Raw genomic sequence first — 26,380 nt, 5'->3', positions numbered from 1 at the left:
TGCGACCGAAAACCAGGTTCAGTTACTATTGTCAGATCAGCCTGGTTTGGCTACCATAGAGTGTCCTTTGGCAAGACAGTTTGCTCCAGTTTCCTTTAGCAGTAATTATGCCATAATACAAGAAACACCAAATAGCTGGTCATTGACACCATTGATCTCTGGTGTCAGGCAGGCCCCACACAGAGAATTATTAAACACCAGGCATACAGTATAATGTTTTGTTCATGTTTGTTTTCCTTTTACATCACTTGAAGTGCCTTATGCTGATGTTATCAGTACATTATTTTAAGAGGATGAGAAATATTACTACATAATTTCAACAGGATAATGAAGTATTTAAAATTACAACATGTTCATAAATTGAAATATTAGGGTTATAAAAGAAAAATGTTCTGCACATTTGTGCAGACTGGTATTATTAAATTATAAGGACACAATTTGTAATTCTGTACAAAATGGTAATCATAAATTTCGGTGTTTGAACACTTGCTGATTTTATGCTATTTATGCATCAACTCCTTGTTTTCATTGCAAGGGAATGGAACTGAAAAGAAAATGAACTTGCATTTTTCTTTCCAATTATTGAAAAATCCTAATGAAACTTGTATGTAACATGGTTTAAGTGTAGCCTTCCTGAAGTAAGTAATGAGGTAAGTTAAATAACATTAGCATCTCTTCTGCCAGGTTGCTTGGAGATTATAAATAATAATTATCTATGCATAGTTTTATGAGAACTGTATATATCTGGTTGCAGGTACCCTTACCTTTTCAAAGGTCTTGAGGATTTACATTTGGATGAGAGGATAATGCAGTTCCTGAACATTGTGAATAATATGTTTGCAAGTGCAAATAAGTAAGTTCTTTAGCAGCAGTAATATCTAGAGCTACATCTGCACACACATTACACCACACACAGGATTTGAATTTTGCAATAACTAGTTACAAGTGATATGAAGTAAATCTGAGTATAGCTAATATATTGCTAGTTTATAGATATAGTTTGTAAGTGCTTGCATAGATAGAACAAAACTGGTTATGGTGAAGTGAATTCTCGTTCTTGATGGTGCAGAATCATGTTAAAGATGTATTAACAATAATGGATACAAGAAAATAATTTAGGGGTCCTGGGAGGTTCACAAAATATATTACTGTGTAACCAGTAACAAATGAGTAGCGGTGACTTTACTGGCTTGTCTCTGTTACAGATCCTGCCATCAGCTATACAGAGCTCGCCATTATTCGGTTACTCCTCTTGGACCACGATCTGGCCTGATCCAGTGGGTAGATGGTGCCACTGCCCTATTTAGCCTGTACAAGAGATGGCAGCAGCGTGAGGCCACAGCACAGCTGCTTAAGGTATCAACATATTTTGTCTACATTTGATTACCAATAACCTGTAACAACATCACTTGCTCAAAAGGGCAGGTGGTTATCAGAAATTATGTTAGTTTGTATACATGGACATTTCAGATTAAAAGGCTAACATATATGTAATCCATCCAGTGCAATTTGCATTCAAATAAAAAACAAACAGAACTTTTACACAATTGTAAGATTTAGAGGCAAATACAGTTTGTTATTTTCAGTCTGCACATCTGAACTTGTACTAACTTGCAATCCTTGAAAATACTTGGTAAGCCAGAATTTATCCAACTGGCAGCATGGAGTTCATTTAATATTTGCATTGAGGTAGCACACAAACATTATTAGGTTAAAGTGTTTGCAAGTTTTATTTTAACATCCAATAGTTACTGTAGATAATGAGTGTTAGATGGGGAGGAATCAGAAGGAAGATATTACTATATACACTGATTTATATTATCGATTATACACTGTACATTGTTATGGATTATACAAAAGATACTGACCTGTGGCAATTTAAATTTTTTGCTTTTATGCTGCTTATTTATTTAGTAGGTTTACTTAGTCTGATTGACCATAAATCAAGATAAGGATTTATTGATAAAATCCTGTATGTAATGTCTTTCTCAGATCATATGAAGACTTTGTAATTCTCTGGGTCTGGTATCTTCTACATTTTTATCTTTTAATTATACAGATGCAAGGAACTAATGCTACAACAACAACACAGCCAACCATTCCACGGCCAAGCGAGATCTACTACAATAAGCTCACCCCTCTGCTCAGAGAGAAGGTATATTTGCTTTGGAAATTTAGAAAAGAAAACATTTTTTAAAGGATATTCCAGTAGTACAAAAATTTGTAAGCAGTAGGTGTCCTCGTCTGTTATAGAAGAACATATCTAATGAGCTTCAGTTGCACAAAAGGTGTGCATTAAATGGGAGCAATGTTTTCTAATTGAACATAGATATTAGGTGAGTAAATAATGTAGAATTTGAGCATAATTGGATTCCTTATTTTGTATATTTTGTAAAGTGTATGTGATTAAAATCACTTTACAAAACATACTTTAAGTCTAACCCTCTTTTTTGAGACCCATATGACAACCAATGCTTGTGTATAGCAATATATCACTTGTTGTTTTTGTTCCTAATGTATTGTTATGTTATATATATATATATATATATATATATATATATATATATATATATAACTGCAATTCATTTGCTGGCTGGTTAAGCATGTTTACTCTGTATAACCTCAAGTTAAGCATATTAAATCGAACACTGGCTTTTAAAATTTTAAAAGAATGATTGGTCATTGAACTTTTTTTAAACATGCATTTTTTTTACATAGCTCCAGTCCAGACCATTTTAAATTACTTAAAATATTATATGTTGGTGTGATTTTCTTTCTGCTACTCGTTGTTGATGAGGGGGAATAGTTTTCAGTACACTTTTAACACATTATTGACTTTGTCATGTCTTAGGTTCTAGGTTAGTCACAGAAAATGTGCACTTAGGTTTGGGTTAAAGTTTCCATTTGCATGTATTTCCTAAATCCTTGATGGAATTGGTTCAATATTTTAATTATTCAGCATGAAGTTATGCTAATTCATTCTACAACACTGGTTTGTCCCTTTGAAATTGGAATCATGGTCATAGTCATAGTAAATTTTTTAAAGTTTTTTCATTTGCTTATTTTTTCTTGACCTTTGTATGTACTTTGTTCTTGCTTTAGATGCATCATTATTATGCTAAGACAATTCCGTTTTTGTACACTCAAGCTAGCCCCTGTGACCTTGGGGTCAAAGTAACTTACAATTGAAAATTTGTGTTAAGATATTGCTTTAGTTACTTTCATTTCTTAAACCGTTTGATGCATTCTCCTCATACCTGGGATGAAGCATTATGAAACTAAGACAATTCATTCAATGGCATGCTCACTTGCCATTGACCTTTGGCATTCTCACTTGCCATTGGCCTTGGGGTCAGTGTCACAGTTCTAGAAAGCTTGCATGATGGTTTTAGTTTCAGTTTTTTCATTTGCTTTTATTTCCTGAACCTCCTCAGCTGGATTTTCTTCATATGTTGAATTAATCATTTCAACCTTGGGGCACAGGATCATTTATTTCACATAAGTGCTTTCAGCATGGATTCGACATGCAGGTTCTGGCCTTGCTTTAATTTGAAAAATAAATTTTCAGTCATTGGAAAAAATACAGCAGTTACTCCATTTCCGACAGACAGCGGTTGTCTTTTCTTGCAAAATTTGCAACACCCATTTCAGTTTTATTTTCATCAGGATCCTATTTGTTGTCAAGGTATAATTAATTTTTACCACCTCACCTTCCCTTTTTACTTTTATAAGGGCATCAAGGATCTTGACAACAGAAAGGACTGGCCTTTGAGCGTGTTGAGGAAAGTTCTAGAGGAGCTTATAACTGAGACCCCTTCGGATCTACTAGCCAAGTAAGAAGAAATTGCCTTTGCAGGATTTTTTGAGACCCAAATCAGTATTGAATAGATGTACTTATGCTTTTATCACAGTTTAAGGAATTCACTCCTGAAGATTGTAATAACAGTTGCACATTTTTTTAGCTATATTTATCATAGAAGAAATTACAGAATGTTCTGTTGTATATTGTTTGTCTCTTACCACAACTTTGTTATCACCACTCAGCCTAAACTACTTGGAGGATTACCATGAAACTTGACACAGATTCATCGCAAGTTCTAGTGCCAAACTGAGATCCTAAAGGGATGGTCATTTCATCAAGCGGTTTTCACCATAAGACATCTAATAATGTCTTGGTATAAAATGAAGTAGTGCAAATCTTGCACCAATATTCATGATACAATGGCTTTCTTGAAAATCTTACTATCGTATCAGAATATTGGAGATGGTTTCAGCACTCATTAGTCAAAAAGAAGGAGAGATATTATTATCGTGGATTCTTGGAATTCATTGTGACCAGGGACCCTTGTTCCCAAAACATGAGCCAGGTCCAGACCCAGTTCACAGTAGCACTTGGGAAAAGTCTCTTTACTGTTTTACTATTAGAGAATCATGTCCTAACATTTTATTATATTTCTCTATATGCTTTTTCTGATGACATTTGCAGTTATATGTTATTCACTAATAAGTGGAAACCGCTCTGGTGACCTAGCTTTGGATGCGGGAGGTCATCGGTTCGATCCCCAGCCGAGTCATACCAATGACTTACAGAAATGGTACTAACAGCTGCCTCGCTTGGCACTCAGCATTAAGAGGTCAGTGTTAGGACTGGTCGGCCTGGTATCAGGATAATGTGACTGGGTGAGACATCATGCTACATGTCTGCGGCATGATGCCCCAGTGCTAGACATCACTATAAACTGCCACACTGCAGACATCGTAGCAATATCACTGAAAAATTGTTAAAGCTCAGTGAAAAATCCAAGTCACACACACACACTAATTAAGTGGAAATAAATTGCTATATCTTGCCTATTTACAGGGTTTGCTCATTGAAAATCATAGAAGAAAGTGCTTGAGTGTTACTACAACAATACCAAGGCCTTGAAAGTGCTTGAAATGAAAAGTTTGCCCACAAGTGATTGCAAATGTTTAAATTTTAATAGCAGAAGATAGATTGACAAAAATAAAATATAAAAAATAGTCGTTCAATCTGATTGAAATCGATGTCCACTGTCCTAGGTGAAGATCTGACAGTGACTGCTTATGGTTCATATTTTAGTGACCTATGTTATTATCATAATAGCTAATTCTACTAGCCAATCAGATGACATTTGTATCTTTGCATTTGAGAGACTGAGCAGTCAGGCCAAAGCATATCAATGTGTGCCAGATGATTTGATTCACTTTCATACTTTTGAAAGCTGCATTTCCTTTAGCTAATTCAGAGGTCAATGACCCTTTAGCAGTTGCTGTCAAATCTTCACATAGAACAGTGGAGATCTGATTTTAATCAGATAGAGCAGTCATTTTAGGTGCAGCTGACAGAATATACAAGTCACTGTATAAGTATGTAATAAAGACGGGAGTTCATGACCTGGTTACCATTCTGCATTCTTTTCCTCCACATATAAAATTGACTCCCATGAATAGCCATTTTATGAAATATTCTTGTTTGTTTTTGTTTTCACACATGCATAATTTAGTAGATTGGTATGTATATAATTGTCTAAATAAATTAACATTTGCAGGGAACTTTGGTGTTCCAGTACTGGGCCCAATGAATGGTGGTGTATGACTCAGACTTACAGTCGTTCTAGTGCTGTCATGTCCATGATTGGTTATATCATAGGACTGGGAGACAGGCATCTGGATAATGTGCTGGTAGACCTGGCCACAGGGGAGGTAAGCATGTACCATGTTTTGAAAATATGGGTTCTGTGTCAGATGTGTTGGCACATGAAGTTCTCATTCTCAGATAGGTTTAATTGGGATTTGGGGGGTTTTCTTGGTTAAATGACCTTGTTTGCTCTTGAAATAGTTAAACATGAGTCTGTTTTCCAGGGTTTGAAATATTATTTAGAATGATCAGTAAATGATCAAATTGTGAACAATACCATTTATACTTACTTATAAGATGACATTTTTTTACTAAAAATTTGATTCATGCATGTTAGTAGTGGTCATCTTATAAGCATGTCATACAAAGAAGATGATAAATCTAGGGGAAATGTTGGAAACTAGATGTTTGCAGCAAACAAAATACTGACTGTTCAATTAATTTTACATTTTCATGTCACTTTAAATTCAGAAATGTGTGTATGTGGTATGCACTGTGTTTGTCCATTTCATGAGAGTATTCATTGCACAAACCTTGTATCTACAGTTATTTGGATTTTAATAATTTAAAAATGTTTTGGGTAACTTAAATTCTACCCACTGCAAAGTGATGTCCATCAGTAGTTGTTTTGTGGGTTTAATGCCACTTTTAAGCACATAATAGGATATACATGGTGGCCAGTATAACTGATGGAGGAAGAACCCTGGAAAACCCCGGGAAGAACCACTGACCCACGAGAAGCTACTGGCAGGCTTTCTGACATTGACTGAGCTAGAGACAAGAACCCACATGGGCAAAAGTGAAATGGCAGTGATTGATAAAAATGAGCACTTTAAACTGTTCAGCCACTTGGGGGCCCTTCTGTCAGTGTTGGTTTTAGTGGGTGTTTACTATCAAGTATATTGCTTCCATTTCAGTGCAAGTCTTAGCAACCTTTATATGTTATCAGTATTTGTTTTACTATATAAACACTGTGCTTGATGCAGTAAAAATTTTGATTTATTTTGTATTTTTCTTTTCTATAAGATTTGTTTCACAAGTGATATTTCCCCGTGTTTTCTGCCACTGCATGTGGCCCAGTGACTTATTGGGCCACTTGTAAAGACAGCATTCACTTTATTTTCTTGTTGACAGTCCTTTTGAGGGATCCCAAATGTACTACATGTACTTATTTAGTGCCAAGGAGAGTTCTACAACTTTCTGTGCATGTTTGACCATTATCACTTAGCTTGTAAAGGCAGCACCTTTGTTTCCCATGTGACAACTCATTGAGCAAGCTGCGAGTTCGATACTTGCTCATAAAAAGGTAACGGAGGGTGGTTAATTGAACTCTGTTATCATGCCTCACAGCTGATACATGTTCTAGCATTTAATAGATTTTACAGAAATATAATCATAGTGTTATTTATGAAGCCCAAGCTCAGTCTCTACATAAGTACCAGCGTATGACATTGTAGCTGGGGAAATGGAGTTGGTCAGTATTTATAATGACTCTACAACAATGATCAGAGGGCACTCTACCAGGCAAAGTGGGTGACTAAGTCACCTAAAAAATGTAAACTTCACCTTCTTCTGTTAGGAAAGCAAAAATGACTTCACCTTGTGATTTTTTAGAGGATCATTGAATGCCCATCCTTTTTTAGATGCTCCCTCGCCTTGGCCAGGATAGTTCCAGTGTTATGTTATACATAGCTCAAGGTGACATGGTGATATGGGCTTCAAACCATCTGATAGTTGGTGTTGATATCAATTATGCAGACAAACAAACTCTTACACATTCACAGGCATATGTTTTGATAGCTGATTGATCATTAACCCTTTCCTGAATAAGTTAGCAGTTATTACTGCCCGATATCCACAAGTTTTCCTTTGATGATAAAAACCTACAAACTTGTGTTTTGAAAGTTAAACTTGTGTAAATTACAATTTCAGCTTTAAGAATAAAATCAGTAACATGAATATTTTAACTGCTGCATGTACATTATTTTTTTCATAAAAATCAGTTTGAAACTGTTAGTGAACCTGTCATGGGGAAATAATGGCAGATATCACTGTTCTGGAAAGTACCATTTTATTAGATTCTCTTTTTGTAAACCATTGGGCAGATATATTCAGGAAAATATACAGTTCATAGAAAGCAGAGTCTAAATATTACATCATTAAAGATTTAGCTTTAAAATACAATTATGTAGGTCAAAAACATTTGGGACGATGCTGTGTTGTGGAATTTGGGAGATACTGTAAGATCAAAGTTGTATTCTGAGTTCACTCATTTTTGTGAAAATATGACGAACAAAACTGCAAATCAAATACTATTTAACCAATGCCTAACATTACCCCAAGTGCTTCGACAAATAATAAAACCTTATATTTGCAATACTATCAATGGACTGTTATAACAAAGCTGTTTGATTACATTAATAAAATCCCTTTCTAAAAATAAATGCACTTGCATGTTGGCTTTGTCAGTTTTGTTGGGGAAAAAATAGTTTAGTTCATTCATATACTAACTTTTAATTTTTCAGTGTATTGTCTATGAACAGTTTTGGTAAAGTTTTGTCGGCAATAAAGAAATTAGGACGAACAGTATGACCTGAAAGATGTGTGCATTTGCTGTCTGTGCATGGTACAGGGGTTGTTTCAAACATGTTTAAAAATCTTTCCAACTGTCAGTTCATACTGAACTTTCAGAAAGGAAAAGGGAACATTCTTGATTAAGCGTAGTTGATTAAGCAGTTGTACTAACATGCAATTACAATACTGTAATCTTGTTACTCGGTTAAAATTCGTTACAGTGTATAGCCTCTGTTGTTCTTTTTTTTTAGTCATATTGCTGAAATACACTGCATATGAATATGAATGCACTAAATGTGTTTATAATATAGATTGAACTCAGAAAATTTTCTGTTTAAAAATAAGCTATTGCTTGAAACCAGTGTTAAATGCAAATAAGCAATCTAGTAAATAGAGGGCATAATTCAGATAAGGGAATGAAAACAACACATGCACAAGTTCAAATGCACACACACCTGTGCACACACACATACACACACACACATCGCATGTCTCATTTTGCTCCCACTTCTCCCTGTTCAGCTCTCTCTTCTTCCTGTTTTGTCCAAAACCAAAGTCAGTTCTCTCTCAATTTCAAGTCTAGTTTGACCTCTGAATGATTTATATTAATGATTTATATTAACTAGATAATGATGGAGGATTTCAGGACTTTATCAGACCATGAGGATGAATTCTGGGACTTTGTACCAGATGACATTAGATAGTGACTTCTAAAGAATATTGTGAATCACAAAAATGTGGACTTTACTTTTATTCTTGGGGCCCCAAATGGCCGAGTGGTCTGAAGTGCTTATTGTTACAGATCATTGCAATCTCTGTCTGCGTGGGTTTGAGTCTCGGGTTCGGGTGAGTACATGAGAAGCTTGCCAGTATCTTCTCGTGGGTTGGTGGTTCTTTTTCGGGGTTTTCCTGGGTTTTTCCTCCACCATCTTTACTGGCCACCATGTATAGACTATGTTGTGCTGAAAAATGGTGTTAAAACCTATAACAACAACAACAACTTTCTTTATTTGTAAGACGTGAATTAGATCCACTATTTTTGTCCAGACTTTTTGTAAAGTAGTTGCTGTTTTGTGCTGCTCGACTCTATAATTATGGCAGAATACTTTTGTACTATCCAGACATTTCAAGCTGGGTACCAGTAGTTATCTCACACAAGGAAGTTACATAAGTTGGTGATAGGGTGCAGATACAACTTGAGAAGAAAATAAGTTCAAGTAAAACAAGAAACAGTTTCAGAAGTATAGTAAACTTGTATTATATTATAATGAAATCACTTGTGATGAAAAATCAAATATAATATTTATTACATGGTCTGTTCTGGTATTTATGAAATAATTTAATGCTTTTGTGGATGTGACACTATAATGTTTAGAATTCCTTGGACTTTGTTATATCACGTTGACTCTATTTATAAAGTTTACTGTTATATGTTACCGGGTGTAATGGAATTTCTTAAAGAAATCTCATGGGTTGTGTATATAGACTGCAGAACTCCTTCATTTAACTTTATGAAATCTGAATTAAAAGGCACCTCTTAAAAGCTTAAATTGCTGATGTAGCATATTTTACTTATAAAACTCATTACCTTTGTGGGTATTTTGATGAAGAGGGAATAGCCAGTTGTATTTCACATATATTTCTCCATTTTTTTAACTGCCATTCTTGTTCCTTCTGCATGATGACTATCTTTAAATTTCTTGTTGTATTTTACATTGTGTAAGACTAATTTATAAAGGCAATATATAGACATCTAAAGTCACAAGAAGACTATTCTTTGATAGTGGAAATTGTTTTGTTTATTATGCAGGTTATCCATATAGACTACAATGTATGCTTTGAGAAAGGTAAAGGCCTCAGAGTCCCTGAAAAGGTTCCTTTCAGATTGACACACAACATAGAAACTGCTCTGGGAGTCACTGGAGTCGAGGTATGTGAAGAAAATAATTTCCTCAGTGTGTAACATGCATATTTCCATATACAAGTATTATAATGAAATATTTGACATCGTCCAAGCATTCTTAGATAACATTAAATGGGGCTTAAGAGAGATTTTAACATTTATCAAACATCATTGGCTATGTGGCATTAAATTCATTTTAAACTTGACCAATGATTGGAAATGGAAATTCCATTTTAGCTGATTTTCATAAAAGGTATCTTTTAATTCTGTTTCAAACATTTTCATAAGAATAACTGGATAAACTTTATAAAACTTTATAAGAGTATTCATTATATGGAATTCTTCCAGTTGTCACAGGAAATTATTTTCAGGAACTTTACATTTTTGTTACTTAATACCATATTTTATTTGTTGATCATCTACTGCCAGTTATGAAAATCATAGAGCCTGGTCTGCTAAAACGTGTGCATTGGCAGTTCTTGCTCTATGCTGTTTGTTCTTCTTCTGATTTCATGTAAGCAACATAGGCCCTGATGTGTTGGCACATTATGCTAGAACTCAGATTCAGTTGCTGGTTTTAAGCACCTTGCTAGCAAAGCAGTGCTTCTTTTGTAACATGCCACTAACTGGAATGGATATTAGGGTAAGTAATACCTACCATTTTGATGGTCTGGTGTATTGTTTTATTTATTATATTCAATTCAGCATTCAGTACTGACTCAAAGTGTTGGTAATTGTGAGCATTTAAAGGTCACATGGGACACACACACACCCACATTTGACATGCATTATCATTGTAATAATGGATGGCTACCCCATTTATTGTTTGTGGATAGATGATATTGAGCAGTGGAAGTAACCAGGTGTATCAGGTCAGAAAGAAAGGTCCTGCTTCGTCCTCTTCAACATTGTAAGATCCCCACTTCCACCATTCACTGAGTCTAGGACACTTCCCAAATTAGGGCAGTCACCAGCTTCCATTAAATAAGTGTCTTGAGTGATGAAGTCACCCATTTCCAATTGGAAGGATGGTTCACTTACATTGTCTAGTAATGTGTCAGCTACTGAAAAGATCACCTTTGCTCCAGCATAGGACAGTTTTCAGCACCCATTAATGAGTCCTTCTTTCATGACACAATGGGAGCATGGTCATCATCTTCTTGGATTTAAATAAAGGTTATCTTGTTCATTGTCACAAATATATGGCTGCCATATTAATTTTTGGGAAAGATTTATGGCAAGAGGCATTAGAATTTCAGGATATCCAATACATTTTTTTACCCCTGTTGTTCATAGAAAAGGGAAAAACATTAAATTGACCTTCTCCAACCTTTCTTCATTACATCTGTTCATTCCTCTTCATTTGAATAGCTCCTTTGATTATATTTTGATTTTAATAAAATTTGGTACAATGTTAAATAGCGGTGAGTCCTATATTGAGTTAAATTGTCAGCATTATACATTTTTGTTTACCCGGAATTATAGCACCCATTTGTAAGTCTCATCTCATTTTGTTTCTGCACCCTAACTCCATTAATTCATAGAATTTAACCAAATTTGGAATACAGCTTGGTACTGAAGAGACCTTGGCCAAGTTTGATTTTCAGGCATCTGTGTTGTCTTTTAGCAGTTTTTGGCCTGAATGTCAGATACACCCACTTTTTTCCCCGACATTTCTCCTTTGTTTATTATTTTATATCAACCATGTCTAGTATGCAGCTTGATACTGACAAAATTCAGTTCTTAACATTCTGCATGATTTAATTATTTCTGGATTACAACATTGTGTATGGGGCTTGATTTTGATATGACCTTGGCTGGATTCAGTTGTCAGTGTTTGTCATTATTTTTTGGAATTGTTGACAGTGATGACACTTTCCTTTATGCATAGCAATGATAGAGGGGGGTTGCAGGCAGGCAATGATAACTATCAAATTAGAGGATTGATCACAGCAGATTTTATAGCTACAGAGTGTAAATATTTTTGGCCTTTTGTACTTGTGTTATTCTCCCATTCAGAATTGTTCAGTTTGTACTGTAGGATTAAATGATCATGGATGGGTATTTATCGATGTGTAAATTTTACTTAATCACTCACAAGGTAAATAAAGTCCAAATGACTTTATGTAAACTTTATGAGTGATTAGGTAAAATCTACACATCAATAAATACCCACCCATAATCATTTAATCCTTATAATTCCAATTTACTTCCTTTCTAACATCAGATCAGCAGATTTAATCTACGAAACATTCACTTGTATGTGCATGAAGTTTTTTATCATTAACTGCTTAACTGCGATATAATACTTAGCCCTATCTTCGCTAGGCAAGATTCATTGATTCTTTATACAGTGATACGGGGTAGAATATCATAGTGGATCATGCCAGTGATATATTGTTTTGATCATTATTTTACTATATAAAAAATGTTAAACCAGGAATACTCCCCTTTTTTTGAAAACTACGCTTGCATATGACACATGTTGTTATAGCAGCATTGTTATTTTATACACATTTGGATCTTTCAAAAACAAAATCGTGTCCATTTTTAGTGATATCCCCAGGTTGACATATGACCCTGACCTTTAATAACCACTGCTGTAACATGTTGAGGTGAAATGCAATAATTTCCTAAGATTAGCTTCTAAAGCCTGCCATTTGCCTTCTTTGGCAAAAGGGGTGAGTTTTGGAGTGCAGGAAGGTCTGTGCAGTTACATTGTTTAAACTTTCAATGGTCCATTTGAATCTGTGGCTTGTCATTTTTTATCGAAAGTCACAGGAGTGAGTGGATGGGGTCTCTTTTTTGTTATTATGATAGTGTAAGGCATTGATATAGATAAAACTTCACATCAAATGATAGGGAAACGGGGAACCAAAAGTAGTCCACAGAATTTATTGATGTGTAAAAAAAATCGAGATCACTATCACATGACAGTTTACATCCAATCAAAATGTAGAAAATGCAGTCAATTCTTACAAAATGGAATTATAGTACAATAGCTTTGACACCGATTTGGAACTTGCTGATAATTGTTCCATTTTCTTTCAGTTAAATACTTTATATTAAATCCATTCTATCTGTACATAGAAAAATAAAGACTTTTAAGATAGTGGTTTGCTTTACTTTTGAATGCAATAATTTGCCAGTTTCATCTCCAGTCATTTGTGTTTGAAAATACAGTACCTTTTTTCATAACAGGTGGCAGCATCTTAACTCAGTAGAATCTGTGTAATTAAAAGCTGCAGGTATGTTGTTTTTGTTGCATCTGTGAAGCTTTGGCAGGACAGAGATCAGTTTTCCAATGGCATAGTCAGTGTCCTACACATCAGTATTAGTTTTTTGGCATGTAGCTCAGTTTCTGTAACACTCTTATGTGTAAACACCTGAAACTTGTTGGGTACATATTTTGTTATTTTTCATGACTTGTGATTTTCTGTGGAATTCTTTTTTTTTTTCTTCATAAAAAGAACAATCAAAACAACTGTTGGTGACATTGCATTTGAAGGAATTTTAATAGAAATTTCTATGTCTTCCCATAAGAAAAATGTAAGGAACATGGTGGGCATCATAGTTAAAATGAAAGAAAAGAATGTACATGCAATGGCTGGTTTCTTAGATTCACTTAAAGAAAAAAACAGCAACATTGCAGATGCCATAGTTTTACCTGCAGAAAATTGCTACATGGAAATTGAATGAATCATAAAGTGTTGTAGCCTCACTTGAAAGAAAATAAACAAAACTATGCAGATTCCATATCTTCACTTGGTGGGGAATGGCTGAAGCAGGTTCCTTGATTTTAGTGAAACAATTATTACACACAAATGACTTAACTTGGTTTTTATATGCTTGCCATAAGGAAGAGTATATTATATTATCATGTTGTCCATCTGTTGTGAATTTGTTTTTCACACAGTATCTTCAGTTTTCCACCATCTATAATTACCAGACATTGTGGATGGCTTGCACTTGGGGTAAGGAAGAACCCAATCAATTTCAAACCAGGGTTCCCATGCTACCGGGGAATCAGGGAAAAAGTTGGGGAAAGTGATGATTTTTTCCCTGACCGTGAAAAGTCCTTGAATTTTGCACATATTGATGAAAGTTGAGGAAAAACCAGGGAATCTTCTGCCACCACTTGACACCTGAAACAATCACATAAATGAGTCATAACTAAACCGATCATGAGTTAAATTTATCCAGTTCTAACCAGAATATTCGGAGGGTGCAGTATGGATTATTTGGTTGCTTGCAATAAACAAATATGCTGAGTCAATCCAAACACCCAGTGGATTAGATTCATCTAGTAGACTTTTATTTTCAAAGTCAGCTCAATATCTGTATCTTTCCTTACATGGAAAGTATGAAAACCAATCTAACATCACAAGAGGCCAACATGGTGATGGCAAAGCATAGCCACTTACCGGATGGCCTAGCAAACTTTAAACTTTGTTAGATTGAGTGATACATGCATGAAATTGATATGAAAATTACTTATTTTCTCAGAAATTGTGAGTATTAAAATTGTTGTCTTTAATCTGCTGAAAGACAAGATAAAACTACGTCATTGATGAAATGTGACCTGGTACTTGTGATTTGCATTGCTAGTTGCATCAGTATACAAGTCTAACAACCCATAATTTCAAATGTTGTAGAGAAAAAAAATAAAAAATTATTAAATTGAAGTTGAATACTGGTTATAATAAAAATACAAAAACGAAAGAATACAAAATTCTCCATATTTATATATTCTGAGAACAACTTTTGGAGTTTTGTTGTATCACGTGACAACCACATTGACATGTGCTTTCTGCTTGATAAATCACACTGGCCAGATTGCTGGTTTTTACAAAAAGTATCTGACTTTCATTTAATATAACTGAATTTCTGTACAACAACATTATAAAGGAGTTTGTTGTTGATATCATGTGACTATTGGACTTTTGATGTCATCATTTGAAATTTGTGAAGTCATGTGATAGTAATGCATATGGCGAGTACTGGATCAGGTTTCATCGGTGCCATAGTTTTGTCTTGTCTGTCAGCTGATTAACGACATAATTATATTGCTTGCCATTTCTGAGAAAATAATTTTCCTATCGATTTCAAGCAGGTATGATTTGATATAACAAAAGTTTAAATTTTTAGGCCCGCTGGTAAGTGACTACCAAATGTCGCTACCACACAGTGACGGCAAATATTTATATGCAGTTACAATGACCCCACACCCCAACCTAAATGTCCAAATATGAAAAATGGGGTGGGAATATTAGGAGGAAACTTGGATTAGAAAACAGACTGCTATTCGTTTTAAGCCAAATTTGTAGTCCAAATTGTTGAATCTCAGAGCTGAAATGATAAATTGTTGTCCCTTGTATTATATTAAAAAACGATACAAGCCCCTGTATCAATACAGGTTTGGGGACTGGTTTAATGAATTACAAAAAGACAAGTTGATTTTACAGAAAATTCAGCCCTTGTTTATACAACATTATATAATTTTGATGGTCTTTTGTTAAAATTTAAATCATCCCTTTCGAAAATGTTTTGTTTTAAATGATAGATTTTTAACCAGATCATCTTAAGGAAATTAGGTTGTTTGAAAAATCTTGTTTGGGATTTTATTGGCACAGAAATACTCAGGGTTAAACACTTTTCATTACAAAACAAGATTTTGATTATTTGCATTTATTGTTTTTTTTTTAATACTGTAATAGGAAATGTTACTTTCTCTGAGATGCATATATATATTGCTATAGAATTCTTAAAAATTAAAGGTTTGAAAGGAAACAACTTAATTTATGTTCATTATGTTGTTCCCACTTAGCAGCATAATGCAGCTAAGTAAAGTTAAAATTTTTATTTTGTACATTGAAATGACTTTACATGCCAGTTTATAGGAATATAATCAAACTTGTTTCATGTGATACATTCTCTGGTTTGTACATGATCATCTTTTCTGACTTACTGTTTTTGGAGAGTCTTGAAAGAGAAACATTTTTAGATTTAGAAAATGCATGTTTTATAATCTCAAATGTTCTTTGGTTCAATTCAGTAATGGTCATATGCAAACATTAGAAAAAGTAATTTCATCCTGGAAAAACCCTGGAAATTTATTTTTAGAAACATGTGGAAACCATATCAGACTCAAAAACTAAACAAAGATCAAGGTCACTGTGACTGAAACAAGGAAAACAGTGTATGCATAATGACCTGAGTTCTCCACCATTTACAGTTACCAGCCTTTGTGATTAATTTGCACTTGGTGTAACCAGAACCTACTCACTTTTAGGGTCAAATGTTATTATGTTCATGTAAATATTAGTGACTGAGAGATAAAAAATGTTCCACACAATACATAGCTCAGATTTTGTGGATGGTTTGCACTTAGGGTAAGGAAGAAGCTTATTGATTTTGGATCAGAAAGACAAATGTAGAGGACACTGTTTGAAAGAAACAAATCGTTTATGTATTTAAAAAATTCAGTTATCAACATAGAACACTGTTAAACATGGGATGGGTATATATTGTGCATTCACTGTAATCTTTTAAGTATAATGTAGTATTGGCTACAAATGACAGATGGAGACAGCAAATTTTCTATTAAATGTGGGGTTTGTTTACTCAGTAATTGAAAACTACAAGAAAAAAGTTTAAAATAGTGGTAATAAATAAATATAACATATAAAAAATAATTTGTCCATTCCATGTCTAGCAATGATCAGATATAATCACACTTGTTGCCCCCAATATTTAATACAAGTTTCAATTGGATACAAGAGGTCGTGGGTTCAATCCCCGGTTGAGTCATTCCAAAAGCTTACAAAAATGGTAATAACAGCTGCTTTGCTTGGCACTCAGTGTTAAGAGGTTAGTGTTAGGACTGGTCAGCCTGGTGTCAGGATAATGTGACTGGGTGGGACATCATGCTACATGTCTGCAGCATGATGCCCCAGTACTAGACATCACTTTAAACTGTCACACTACAGACATCATAGTGATATGACTGAAAAATTGTTAAAGCTACATTAAAAATCCAAATCTGACACACATATACAAGAGTTTCAAAGCAGGTTGTGGAAAACAGGAATCACTTTTTTTCATTGTCATTGTCAGCAGGAACATTAGGATTCTCACATAAGACTTTGTATTAATCTTTTGAAAGTCATGTGACAAAAGGGTTACAGTAGAGGAAAGATTGCATATAAGATTTAGCCATCCTTGGAACCCTCATTAATTTTATCAGTTTGTGAAGTAATTACAAAACAAAACAGATGTGTGTGTGTTGTATATTTTATGAATGATACCAAGAGTGCAAGTTCTTGCAGTCAGTTTGCAAGGTCAAATAATTTGGCAATATATAAAATATTATTTCATTTATAGAGGAAAAAGTCATGGATCAGATATAACGGATGTAGGTAATTGATGAAAAGATGAATGCACAACTTCTACAATTAAAATTTCTATATTTTATGATTTTTTTTCATACTTTACAGACCATTTCGGTGGCCTAGTGGTTAGAGCATCCGCATCGGAAGCGGGCGGTTGTGGTTTGAACCCCGGCTGAGTCATACCAAAGACTTACAAAAATGGTACTAACAGCTGCCTCGCTTGGCACTCAGCATTAAGAGGTTAATGTTAGGACTGGTCGGCCTGGTGTCAGGATAATGTGTCTGGGTGGGACATCATGCTACATGTCTGCGGCATGATGCCCCAGTGCTAGACATTACTATAAACTGCCACACTGCAGACATCATAGCGATATGACTGAAAAATTGTTAAAGCTACGTTAAAAATCCTAATCACACACACACACACTCATACTTTACAATTATTCTTCTCCATGTTTTTAAGAAAATTTAAAAATGACTAGTACTTGTATTTGACATGATAACAATATTTCGTCCGTGAAAAGACCAAATGACCTGTCTAATAAATTTGATCTGAAGTAGAGGATACGTTAAATATTAGAAGCAGATATCCTAATAAGCATTTTCCAAATTTAACAAAATTGTTGTGAGATCATGGTAAATCATGGATGTATCAGATAAGTATGGTATTAATAGCTCTACTAGTCATAGACTAGAAGAGTTTATATGATAGAAGTATGTTGTCCATCGTCCATTGAAGTATCATCTTTCATCCTATAGACCACTCTTAATGGGATCCCCATGAATATTAATTCATTAACCCCTGGTACCGCATTTACGTGGCAGGAGGTAGTAACCTACTGCCAAGCTCTGTAGCGTCAAGGTCATGTGGGATACACTAAAGTGGGTGTTATTATAGAAAGGTAGACAGATGTTACTCTACAATGATACCAAATAATCTGGACGTTTTAGTTCCACTACAAAATACAGAGGGAAAAACCAAATTTATTTGGACCCGTTTTTTTTTCCACCCAAAATTCACCTGTGGTCAGAATCAGATTTGTGTCTGGATTTTAGACTTTTTTGGCTTCAGATCTAAGGCAGATTGGTCAGAACTGCACACAAACAAGTGAACCTTGGCAAAAAGTAGGATAAGGTTGGCATTTGGAATAAAGAGTGGTCTTGATATGAAAATGATCCTTTAAGCAAAAAAAAACCCAAAAGAACTCCAACTTTTACCCATCTGCTCATGCACAAGCAAAATAACCTATGGAAAATGATGTTTCTAACACAACTAGGCATTAGGCTAATGCAGAATCTATTGGAGGTCCATGTATTAGGATGTATTCAGAAACAGCCCCCAAAATACGTTTCCTACTTAAGTTGAAAACGACAAAAACATCCAGGGGTTAATGAGTTAATGTATCGCGAAAACGAGGTTAAGCTAGGCAAATCGAGTTGTCCAAGTAAAGATTGATGGAATAGCATCAGGTTTTAAGCAACATCTGTTGGACACCTGTATTTGTGACAATCTAAAAAAAGAAAAATAAACCATAAGTTAATTGCAATTCAGCACAGGCTATTGAAATTATATCCCTGTAGTAAATAAAAATGCCAGAATATGCAAGACAAAAGAGAGGAAACAATCATATATATATATATGCTTCCCTTTTTGGAGGATTCTCTGACATTAACTTACTACAATGACAGAATTTCAACGGCCTGTGATTTAAGTGTGCATTTTCCCTTACCTTTACACACATCAGTATGTTTTAGCAACAGTTTCATTAATTTTTATCCACACACACACAATATCTCTCTCTCTCTCTCTCTCTCTCGTAATTTCATTAAACTTGTCCACTCATCATTTTCATTGGTACTGGTGCTATCTCTCTCTGTTGTGGTCATTTTTGTTTCAACTGTTTCTATTTATTTTTTCAGTGAGATAATAAGTTCATTTTTTCTGTAATTACTACTCGTACATCGATTCATTATCACTGATATAAATGCACTGCATGGAGGTACGCCCAGTTTTCATTGACCCCATTTTGTGGACTGGGACTATGGGTAACATTTTTAGAAACCTACCATTATAAATCACACATACATACACTCATTTGCTTCATTGACAGAACCTATTTTGCATTTAATTTCTCTTTATTACATCATTCAGTTGCAAAAAATTAAACACCAACAATCATCCAGTTTCTTACCTCAGAATTTGGCCCCTCATCACAACATATTGCATCAATCCATTTTCTCCAAAGCTCCATCTTCTTCACTGATGGAATGGTGGAAGCTTAAATCTATATGAATTCTAGAATTGCCATTGCACAGCGGAACAGAACATTATTTGTCACAATTTGTTTCCTTTGCCAGCATCAGTTGTAGCAGCCGTGGTTGCAAGGTAAAATGAAGCTTTTGGATTTGTTGACCCAGGGTCACATGAATACATTCTGAGAATGGTCTATAGCTATCATTCCATTAGAACAAATTTGTTAAAACTGCTCTCTTAAACTTCAAGGATTGACATGAAAATTTACACACATTCATCCTATGGCCTAGTTTATCCTAAATGAAAATGTTGCTGATCTGGCATACAATTTTTCTACCAAGGCAGTCTCTTGAAAATCTTGTTATAGCTATTCATCCTAAATGGAAAGTCATACCAGCATGAAGTCTTCTCTATTTAGTCCTAAAAGAAAAAAAAGTTCCACCCAAACATACATTATACATTATGGCCACCACAGAGGTCATTTTAAAATTATTGTTACTGTTAATCCTCCTGAATGGATGGTCATATAAACATGGAGTTTTTGCTGAATGGCTTATTACAATGTTGATCCTAAAAATGATACTGATATGGTAACCAATATCTTGAAAATATTTTTGTAGCAAATCTTCTTGAACAGAAAGTCATATTGATGATATAGAATTATAGGTTACTGCATTTGTATGAGAAAATATGAAAGTTTTTCGGATGGATATATGGCATGACCTTGGGAGTGCCGTATATCCATCCAACAAAACGAGTTCATATTTTCCCATACAAATGCAGTAACCTTTTTATTATATGCTAATTTTCTTATTCTACCTAAGGCTTCATTATATTAACAAAATACACTACAAGAAACAACATAAATGAATGTATGCTGTATTCCAAACTAAATATACAAGCGCAGATTCATCAGTATACAACAACTTTATTAATGCACACATAAATCTGCCCAGATAAATTTGAACTTAGTCACACACTAGACATCACTTTCAAAAGAAAATGGCATTTTGTCTACTTAAAATTGAAATTTGGAGTCATATTGTGAATGAATGCGCATTGCATCAACTTTTCATTTGACTGGAATGATTTTGGTATATTTGTTGATTATTCAAAATTACATGATTATGGACTCGATTTATCTGTGTCAATTCTACATGAAGTACATCTGATTTCAGCAGCGAGTGAGCAATGTGTTGACATCTACAAGTGTTTCTGTTCTGTCATTGAATGTTTGGAATCATAATGTTGGAAAAATATGAAGTCTTTCAATTGTAAATATCAAAAAGACGCTATGGAATATAATGTTCGTTTCATTTTGAGTGCAATAAGGAGGATGTAATTGTACTTGGAATGTAATCAAAATTACAGTACAATTTCAAAATGTGTAATCAAGCTTTAGAACCCACAACACGGCTCATGTAATTTGGTATTTGCATAAATTTAGTCACTTTTGTTAACCTCAAAATAAATCTTCCTCATTGTAGAGGTGACTTAAACCTAAAAATATGTTACGCTAATGCGAAATGGCTGGCAAACACTTTAAATTGCAGCTCATTCAGCTATCTGAAACTCTGATTCACTGCTGTGAAAGTTCATGTTTTACACAAGCAAGTGCAATATATGATGCAATGGTGCTGATATGACTACAAAAACCATATTTTAGCCAGTAACGTCATGAATCAGTTGATGAATGAAATGGGGGTTTGGTTTTGGTGCTTTGGGGCACAGTGACACAAACAGGTAATTTGGTGCTGAGGCAATTTGAGTAAAGTGACCAGGGTTGGTGAGAACAACTCACTAACCATAGAGCCACTGTTGCCCCTATGAAATAAGTGTATTAGCTTTACCCTTTAGTACACAGTACGTTAAACCCAAGATTGCCACATATGCAGTGATGTATAGTTAAAGTCACATGGGTCATGTATGCGCATTTACTTATTAATTTCGACATAAATTGTTCTTTTAAAATGTGACACTACTTTTATTTAACCATAGGCTATTGAATCCTATTATTGAATGCTCTGCACCTTAACTGATAGCAAGAAATTTGCAGATGAAAATTAGCGAGCTCTGTGGTCTTTTACAATGATGGCCATTTACTTAACTTGGACCAGGACAGTATATATATATAGATTAGTACAAATTTGTTTATCAATATGTGTAGCTTTCATTTTGACATCACAGCGCATGACATTCAATCTGGATTGTACTGGATCACACCTTTAGGTTCATTTCGTCCAAAAATGTCTTTGTTCTTTGACATTGATTTTGCCATATGCACTTCTCAGGGTGTCTAAATAATGACCTTCCAAAGGAATATGGATGTATAAGAATCCAAATGAAGTGAATACTTGCCACTTAAAAGCATGTAGAATGAAGTTCTAAAAAATGACACCCATTACAAAAATAGTTGAATGCCTACATGACCTGTGTGACTTTTCCTGTAACTATCTGCCATTTGCAAATATGTGCTCTGTATCCCATGTCTGTGATGTCATTTGAAATATTTCGTTTGATAGATGTTTTATAACATAGAAGGGAATATGCCATTCTTTGAACTAGTTCACAATGAATTGTTATCAAGGTTTCACCAAAATATAGAAAGATTAACCGTCAAACTTAGGAACAAGTTTGTTCACAAAAAAACCTTACTGATGTGTTTGCTGCTCAAGTTGATTACTGTCATTTCAGCAAATAAATATGACCAAGAATCACTGATTTTTCCAAAATATCGATTTTCAAAAACATTTACTTGTTAATTTTAATACCAAATGTTTAAAAAAATATACAAATTATGTCTTTGAATATTTGTCTACTTTTTAGAAACAAGGAAAAACCATTAATGGACAAATTCTGCATACTGCTGCTAATTGTTGTTTGCCATACAATTGTGCATTTGTCTTTAGAGAAACACATTTCATTACTTTTGGATCATTACTTAATGTCCCATGTCATTTTTAAATCATTGCAACTGATAATTTGTTGAATTTCACAAAGTTGATGCATTGATAACTAGTCCCTCAGTGAGTGAATTAAGTACTTCATGTTTCAGAAGCCAGTAAAATTGTTACATATACTATTTGCAAATCAATATTGACTTGTGCTTGTTTGAATATTTTTTTGTATCCCAGGTTTTCTGTCATTTGTTTAAACTTAATCAGTAGCAAATTTTAATTACTGCTTGCAAGAACACATTTCAGGTTGAATTACGCATTTCTACTGAACTAATATGATGATTGACAGGTTATAAGATTCTAAAATGTAACAACCTTTTCCTGCATAGAAAATTCAAAAAATTATGCTACTAAGTTAAAACTGTACGTTTTCATAAATATGCAGTACAGAAAAGAGATAAATGAATTTGATATTGATTTTTGAAGAACTTATTCTTTAATAACAATGATAATGATGATCATTCTATATAATACAAAATAAAATAGAAGTAATTTCAACAATAAAATTTATCAAGTTTGAGAACATAAAAAGGCACTAGTCATTTCTCTGCAATCAAAAGATATTATTTCTGCAACAGGCATACCAGAATTTGGTCAGTGAATCTTAATTTAATTGGAAGAGGAACATTTTTGCCGATTTGACACATGCTAAAAGGCACATAATTACAAGGTAACCATTAAAATAGTTGAGACAAATACAGTTGTTTTTTCTTTTCAATATTTGTCTTTATTTTGTTGGTAATTCAAGATATTATGATGTCTGATTTATCCAGGTTTTACTTATATATTTTCCCAAAAAATTTACATATATAAGTCTGTTGACTATATTTTTTTTTTTTTACAATGGTTTCAGTCTATTGCATTTTGGTCAGGTCAGTCTTTTTAGTGATGGGATAAGTTGATAAAATGATGATACAATTACAAATTAAATGCATTTCATATTTCATATGGCTATTATATTAGTCAGTTATGTTCGACTAATTTATTTGGTTGTCAGAATTTCTGATAGGTACATTTCCTATTCCAATACATTTCCCCATTCCATTGACTGCCTCCAATTAAGATCCCCTTCCTCTTGACTTTCATCTTGATTGTAATGGTTAATGATGTTATTTGTCCTCATCATTATATCTACAATAAACCGATGGGGCCCCGAGTGGCCGAGTGGTCTAAAGTGTTCTTCATTACGGATCACTGCCATCTCACCGCTGTCTGCGTGGGTTCGAGTCTCGGATTCGGCTAATATGGGTATGTGAGAAAGCTTGCCAGTAGCTTCTCGTGGGTCGGTGGTTCTTTGCCGGGTTTTCCCGGGTTCTTCCTCCACCATTAATACTGGCCGCCATGTATAGCCAATCGCGTGCTGAAAAATGGCGTTAAACCCAACAACAACAACAACAACAACAATAAACCGATATTTAATGAAACATCTAATATGCCTGATCAATCATCATAATTGCATGCCTTCATTTTCTCCTTAATTAACAAATTGTAAATGTGAATTGGGAGTTTAATGTCCTCTGTCTGTCCTGGTCAGTACTTCTTTGTAATGAGCAATTTGGACATTGACCTTTGTAATCAGTGGGTTATGATGACATTTTTTTAAATTAAATCTTTACATAGCAGCTCATCATACATGACTTTTTTGTTCAGAATTCCTTCAAGATGTCATCTATAAGATTTAGCCACCCTGCTGGAAAAAATAAAGGGATTGCTTTTGCACATTTGACTTTAAATGCTCTACCCTCTGTCCTTTCTTGCAGGTCTTCCTATATTGTCCTGTGCTATATTCTATTAATTTCATACGTTATAATGTTTTATTTAATATGGAATACATGTATGGGTGTAAGTTTGTTCTTTATTTCTGAAAGGATTACTTCCTAATTTCTTTTTACCAAAAATATGTTCTTTGGTTTCAGAATACTTGTACCATAGTATAAGTGTTGTAATAGGTGCCCTCTTGCACACCCATCTGAAATTTGATTTTTATGCAGTTTTATTTTTATGTAACTTAAGTTGGGTGTTTTTTGTCTTTTCTATCAATATATGTGTATTTGCTGGACATGCATGGTAGGTCAGAGACTGGCACATTCTCCAAGCAACTGGACATCAATCATAGGAATTTTCAGATATAATTTTGTCTTTGTTTTTTTAAATCCATTATAGTACAAAAGAAAGAACTTAAAGTAAATTTAAGTGGTCACATGGTCTAGTTTACAGATTATTTCTTTGTCAGACAATCAATAAAGATGTTACCAATGAGCTTAATTCAAAGGTAACTACATTGTTTCTTTCTTGGACAATCAATAGATGTGTTGCCAACCAAGCTTGTTTGGTCATTAGGTTTTTCCCATGTATTTAAACATCTATGGTCTAAAAACACAAGACAATGAAAGTTATCTCCTGAACATGTGAAAAGCCCTGAATGATTGCCTCAGGATCTGTACTATAGACATTACATCAGTCCCTCACCCCACTGATTTGAGGCACAATGCATGGTTTGTGTTACAAAAGAATATATGAATCTATGACCATGATTTAAAAAAAATACTAACAACTTTTATTATCATCCTGCAAGACCTATTATTTTCTAATTTGTTCTCCATTATTAATTTTAAAAACAGTTGAGCAGAATTAAAAAAAAACTTGTTTGATGAAATTTTATAAAATACTTTCAGAAAGAAAAAACTGCAATTTATCATAAATAATTAATTGGGAAACAATAGTTAAATCATGGAAGGATAATACGATACTAACACGGCAAATCTGGAACCTAAAATGAAAAATTTTCTGGTACTTTTAATAATTAGTTTTCTTATTTGTCACAACTTGTTATACCTCCATTGAATATTTGTATACAGTAAAACCTGTTATGAGAGACCACCCCTTTCAGCCAACAAAAAAATGTCTCTGAAGACAGGTGGTCTCTCGTAACAGGTTTGTACAAAAAGACCTGTTTCCAAGGTCCAGTTTCAGAACAATATAAAGAACAATAACCACAAACACTACATATATTTCTATTCTAAATTAATAGTTCTTGCTAAAATATTGTATTCATTCATCTGAAAACAAAATTATATACCAATAAAGGTATACATTGTACTTCTATCATCAAACATGAAATCACATTTACATTGAAGATCACATGTATGTGCACATGAAATCATTTCTGATTTACTCCTTTTCCTTTATAAGACCCTAAATTTGTTTTACCTACATTGAAACTGCTGTTTTGCAAGTGGTGTACTCTTTTTCACTACTTTCAGTTACAGTAATTATTTTCTCCAGCATTAAAATTTGTCTCTTTTTAGTTAGAGGTTTGCCCACTGTCATTAAAGTTCTAGGTGTTAACATTATTAGTGCTCAGTTGTAATCTCAGCTGTAAAGACAGTTTTGACTGGGCTTTGTGAAAATATGAAAAATCTATACATGTGCATTGCATATCTAACAGTTAATGAAATAAAAAGAAACAATTATCTCGTCCAGAAACAGAATCATTTACTCAGAGACAAAAGTTGGGCCCCGAGTGGCCAAGTGGTCTAAAGCGCTCTCCGTTACGGATCATTGCCATCTCACCTCTGTCAGCATGGGTTCAAGTCTTGGATTCAGCCCATGTGGGTATGTGAGAAAGCTTGCCAGTAGCTT

At 34.1% G+C, this 26,380-nt stretch overlaps 1 protein-coding gene across 1 annotated transcript in view; it reads left to right on the top strand.

Annotated features, from left to right (window-relative positions):
* LOC149803047 (serine/threonine-protein kinase SMG1-like) overlaps window positions 1-26,380 on the top strand; it is a 257,744-nt gene that overhangs the window by 132,784 nt on the left and 98,580 nt on the right. The window contains exons 41-46 of the mRNA XM_089952603.1: window positions 755-853; window positions 1,206-1,356; window positions 2,060-2,155; window positions 3,733-3,833; window positions 5,571-5,724; window positions 10,044-10,163. Of these exons, the coding sequence (XP_089808729.1) occupies window positions 755-853; window positions 1,206-1,356; window positions 2,060-2,155; window positions 3,733-3,833; window positions 5,571-5,724; window positions 10,044-10,163 (721 nt within the window). The remainder of the gene's footprint in view (window positions 1-754; window positions 854-1,205; window positions 1,357-2,059; window positions 2,156-3,732; window positions 3,834-5,570; window positions 5,725-10,043; window positions 10,164-26,380) is intronic.

This window comes from Sinohyriopsis cumingii, chromosome 3 (assembly GCF_028554795.1).
Source record: "Sinohyriopsis cumingii isolate HCF-2022 chromosome 3, ASM2855479v2, whole genome shotgun sequence".
Taxonomy (NCBI): domain Eukaryota; kingdom Metazoa; phylum Mollusca; class Bivalvia; order Unionida; family Unionidae; genus Sinohyriopsis; species Sinohyriopsis cumingii.
The sequence above is the reverse complement of the archived record's forward strand: the minus strand, read 5'-3'. Positions and strand labels throughout refer to the sequence as shown.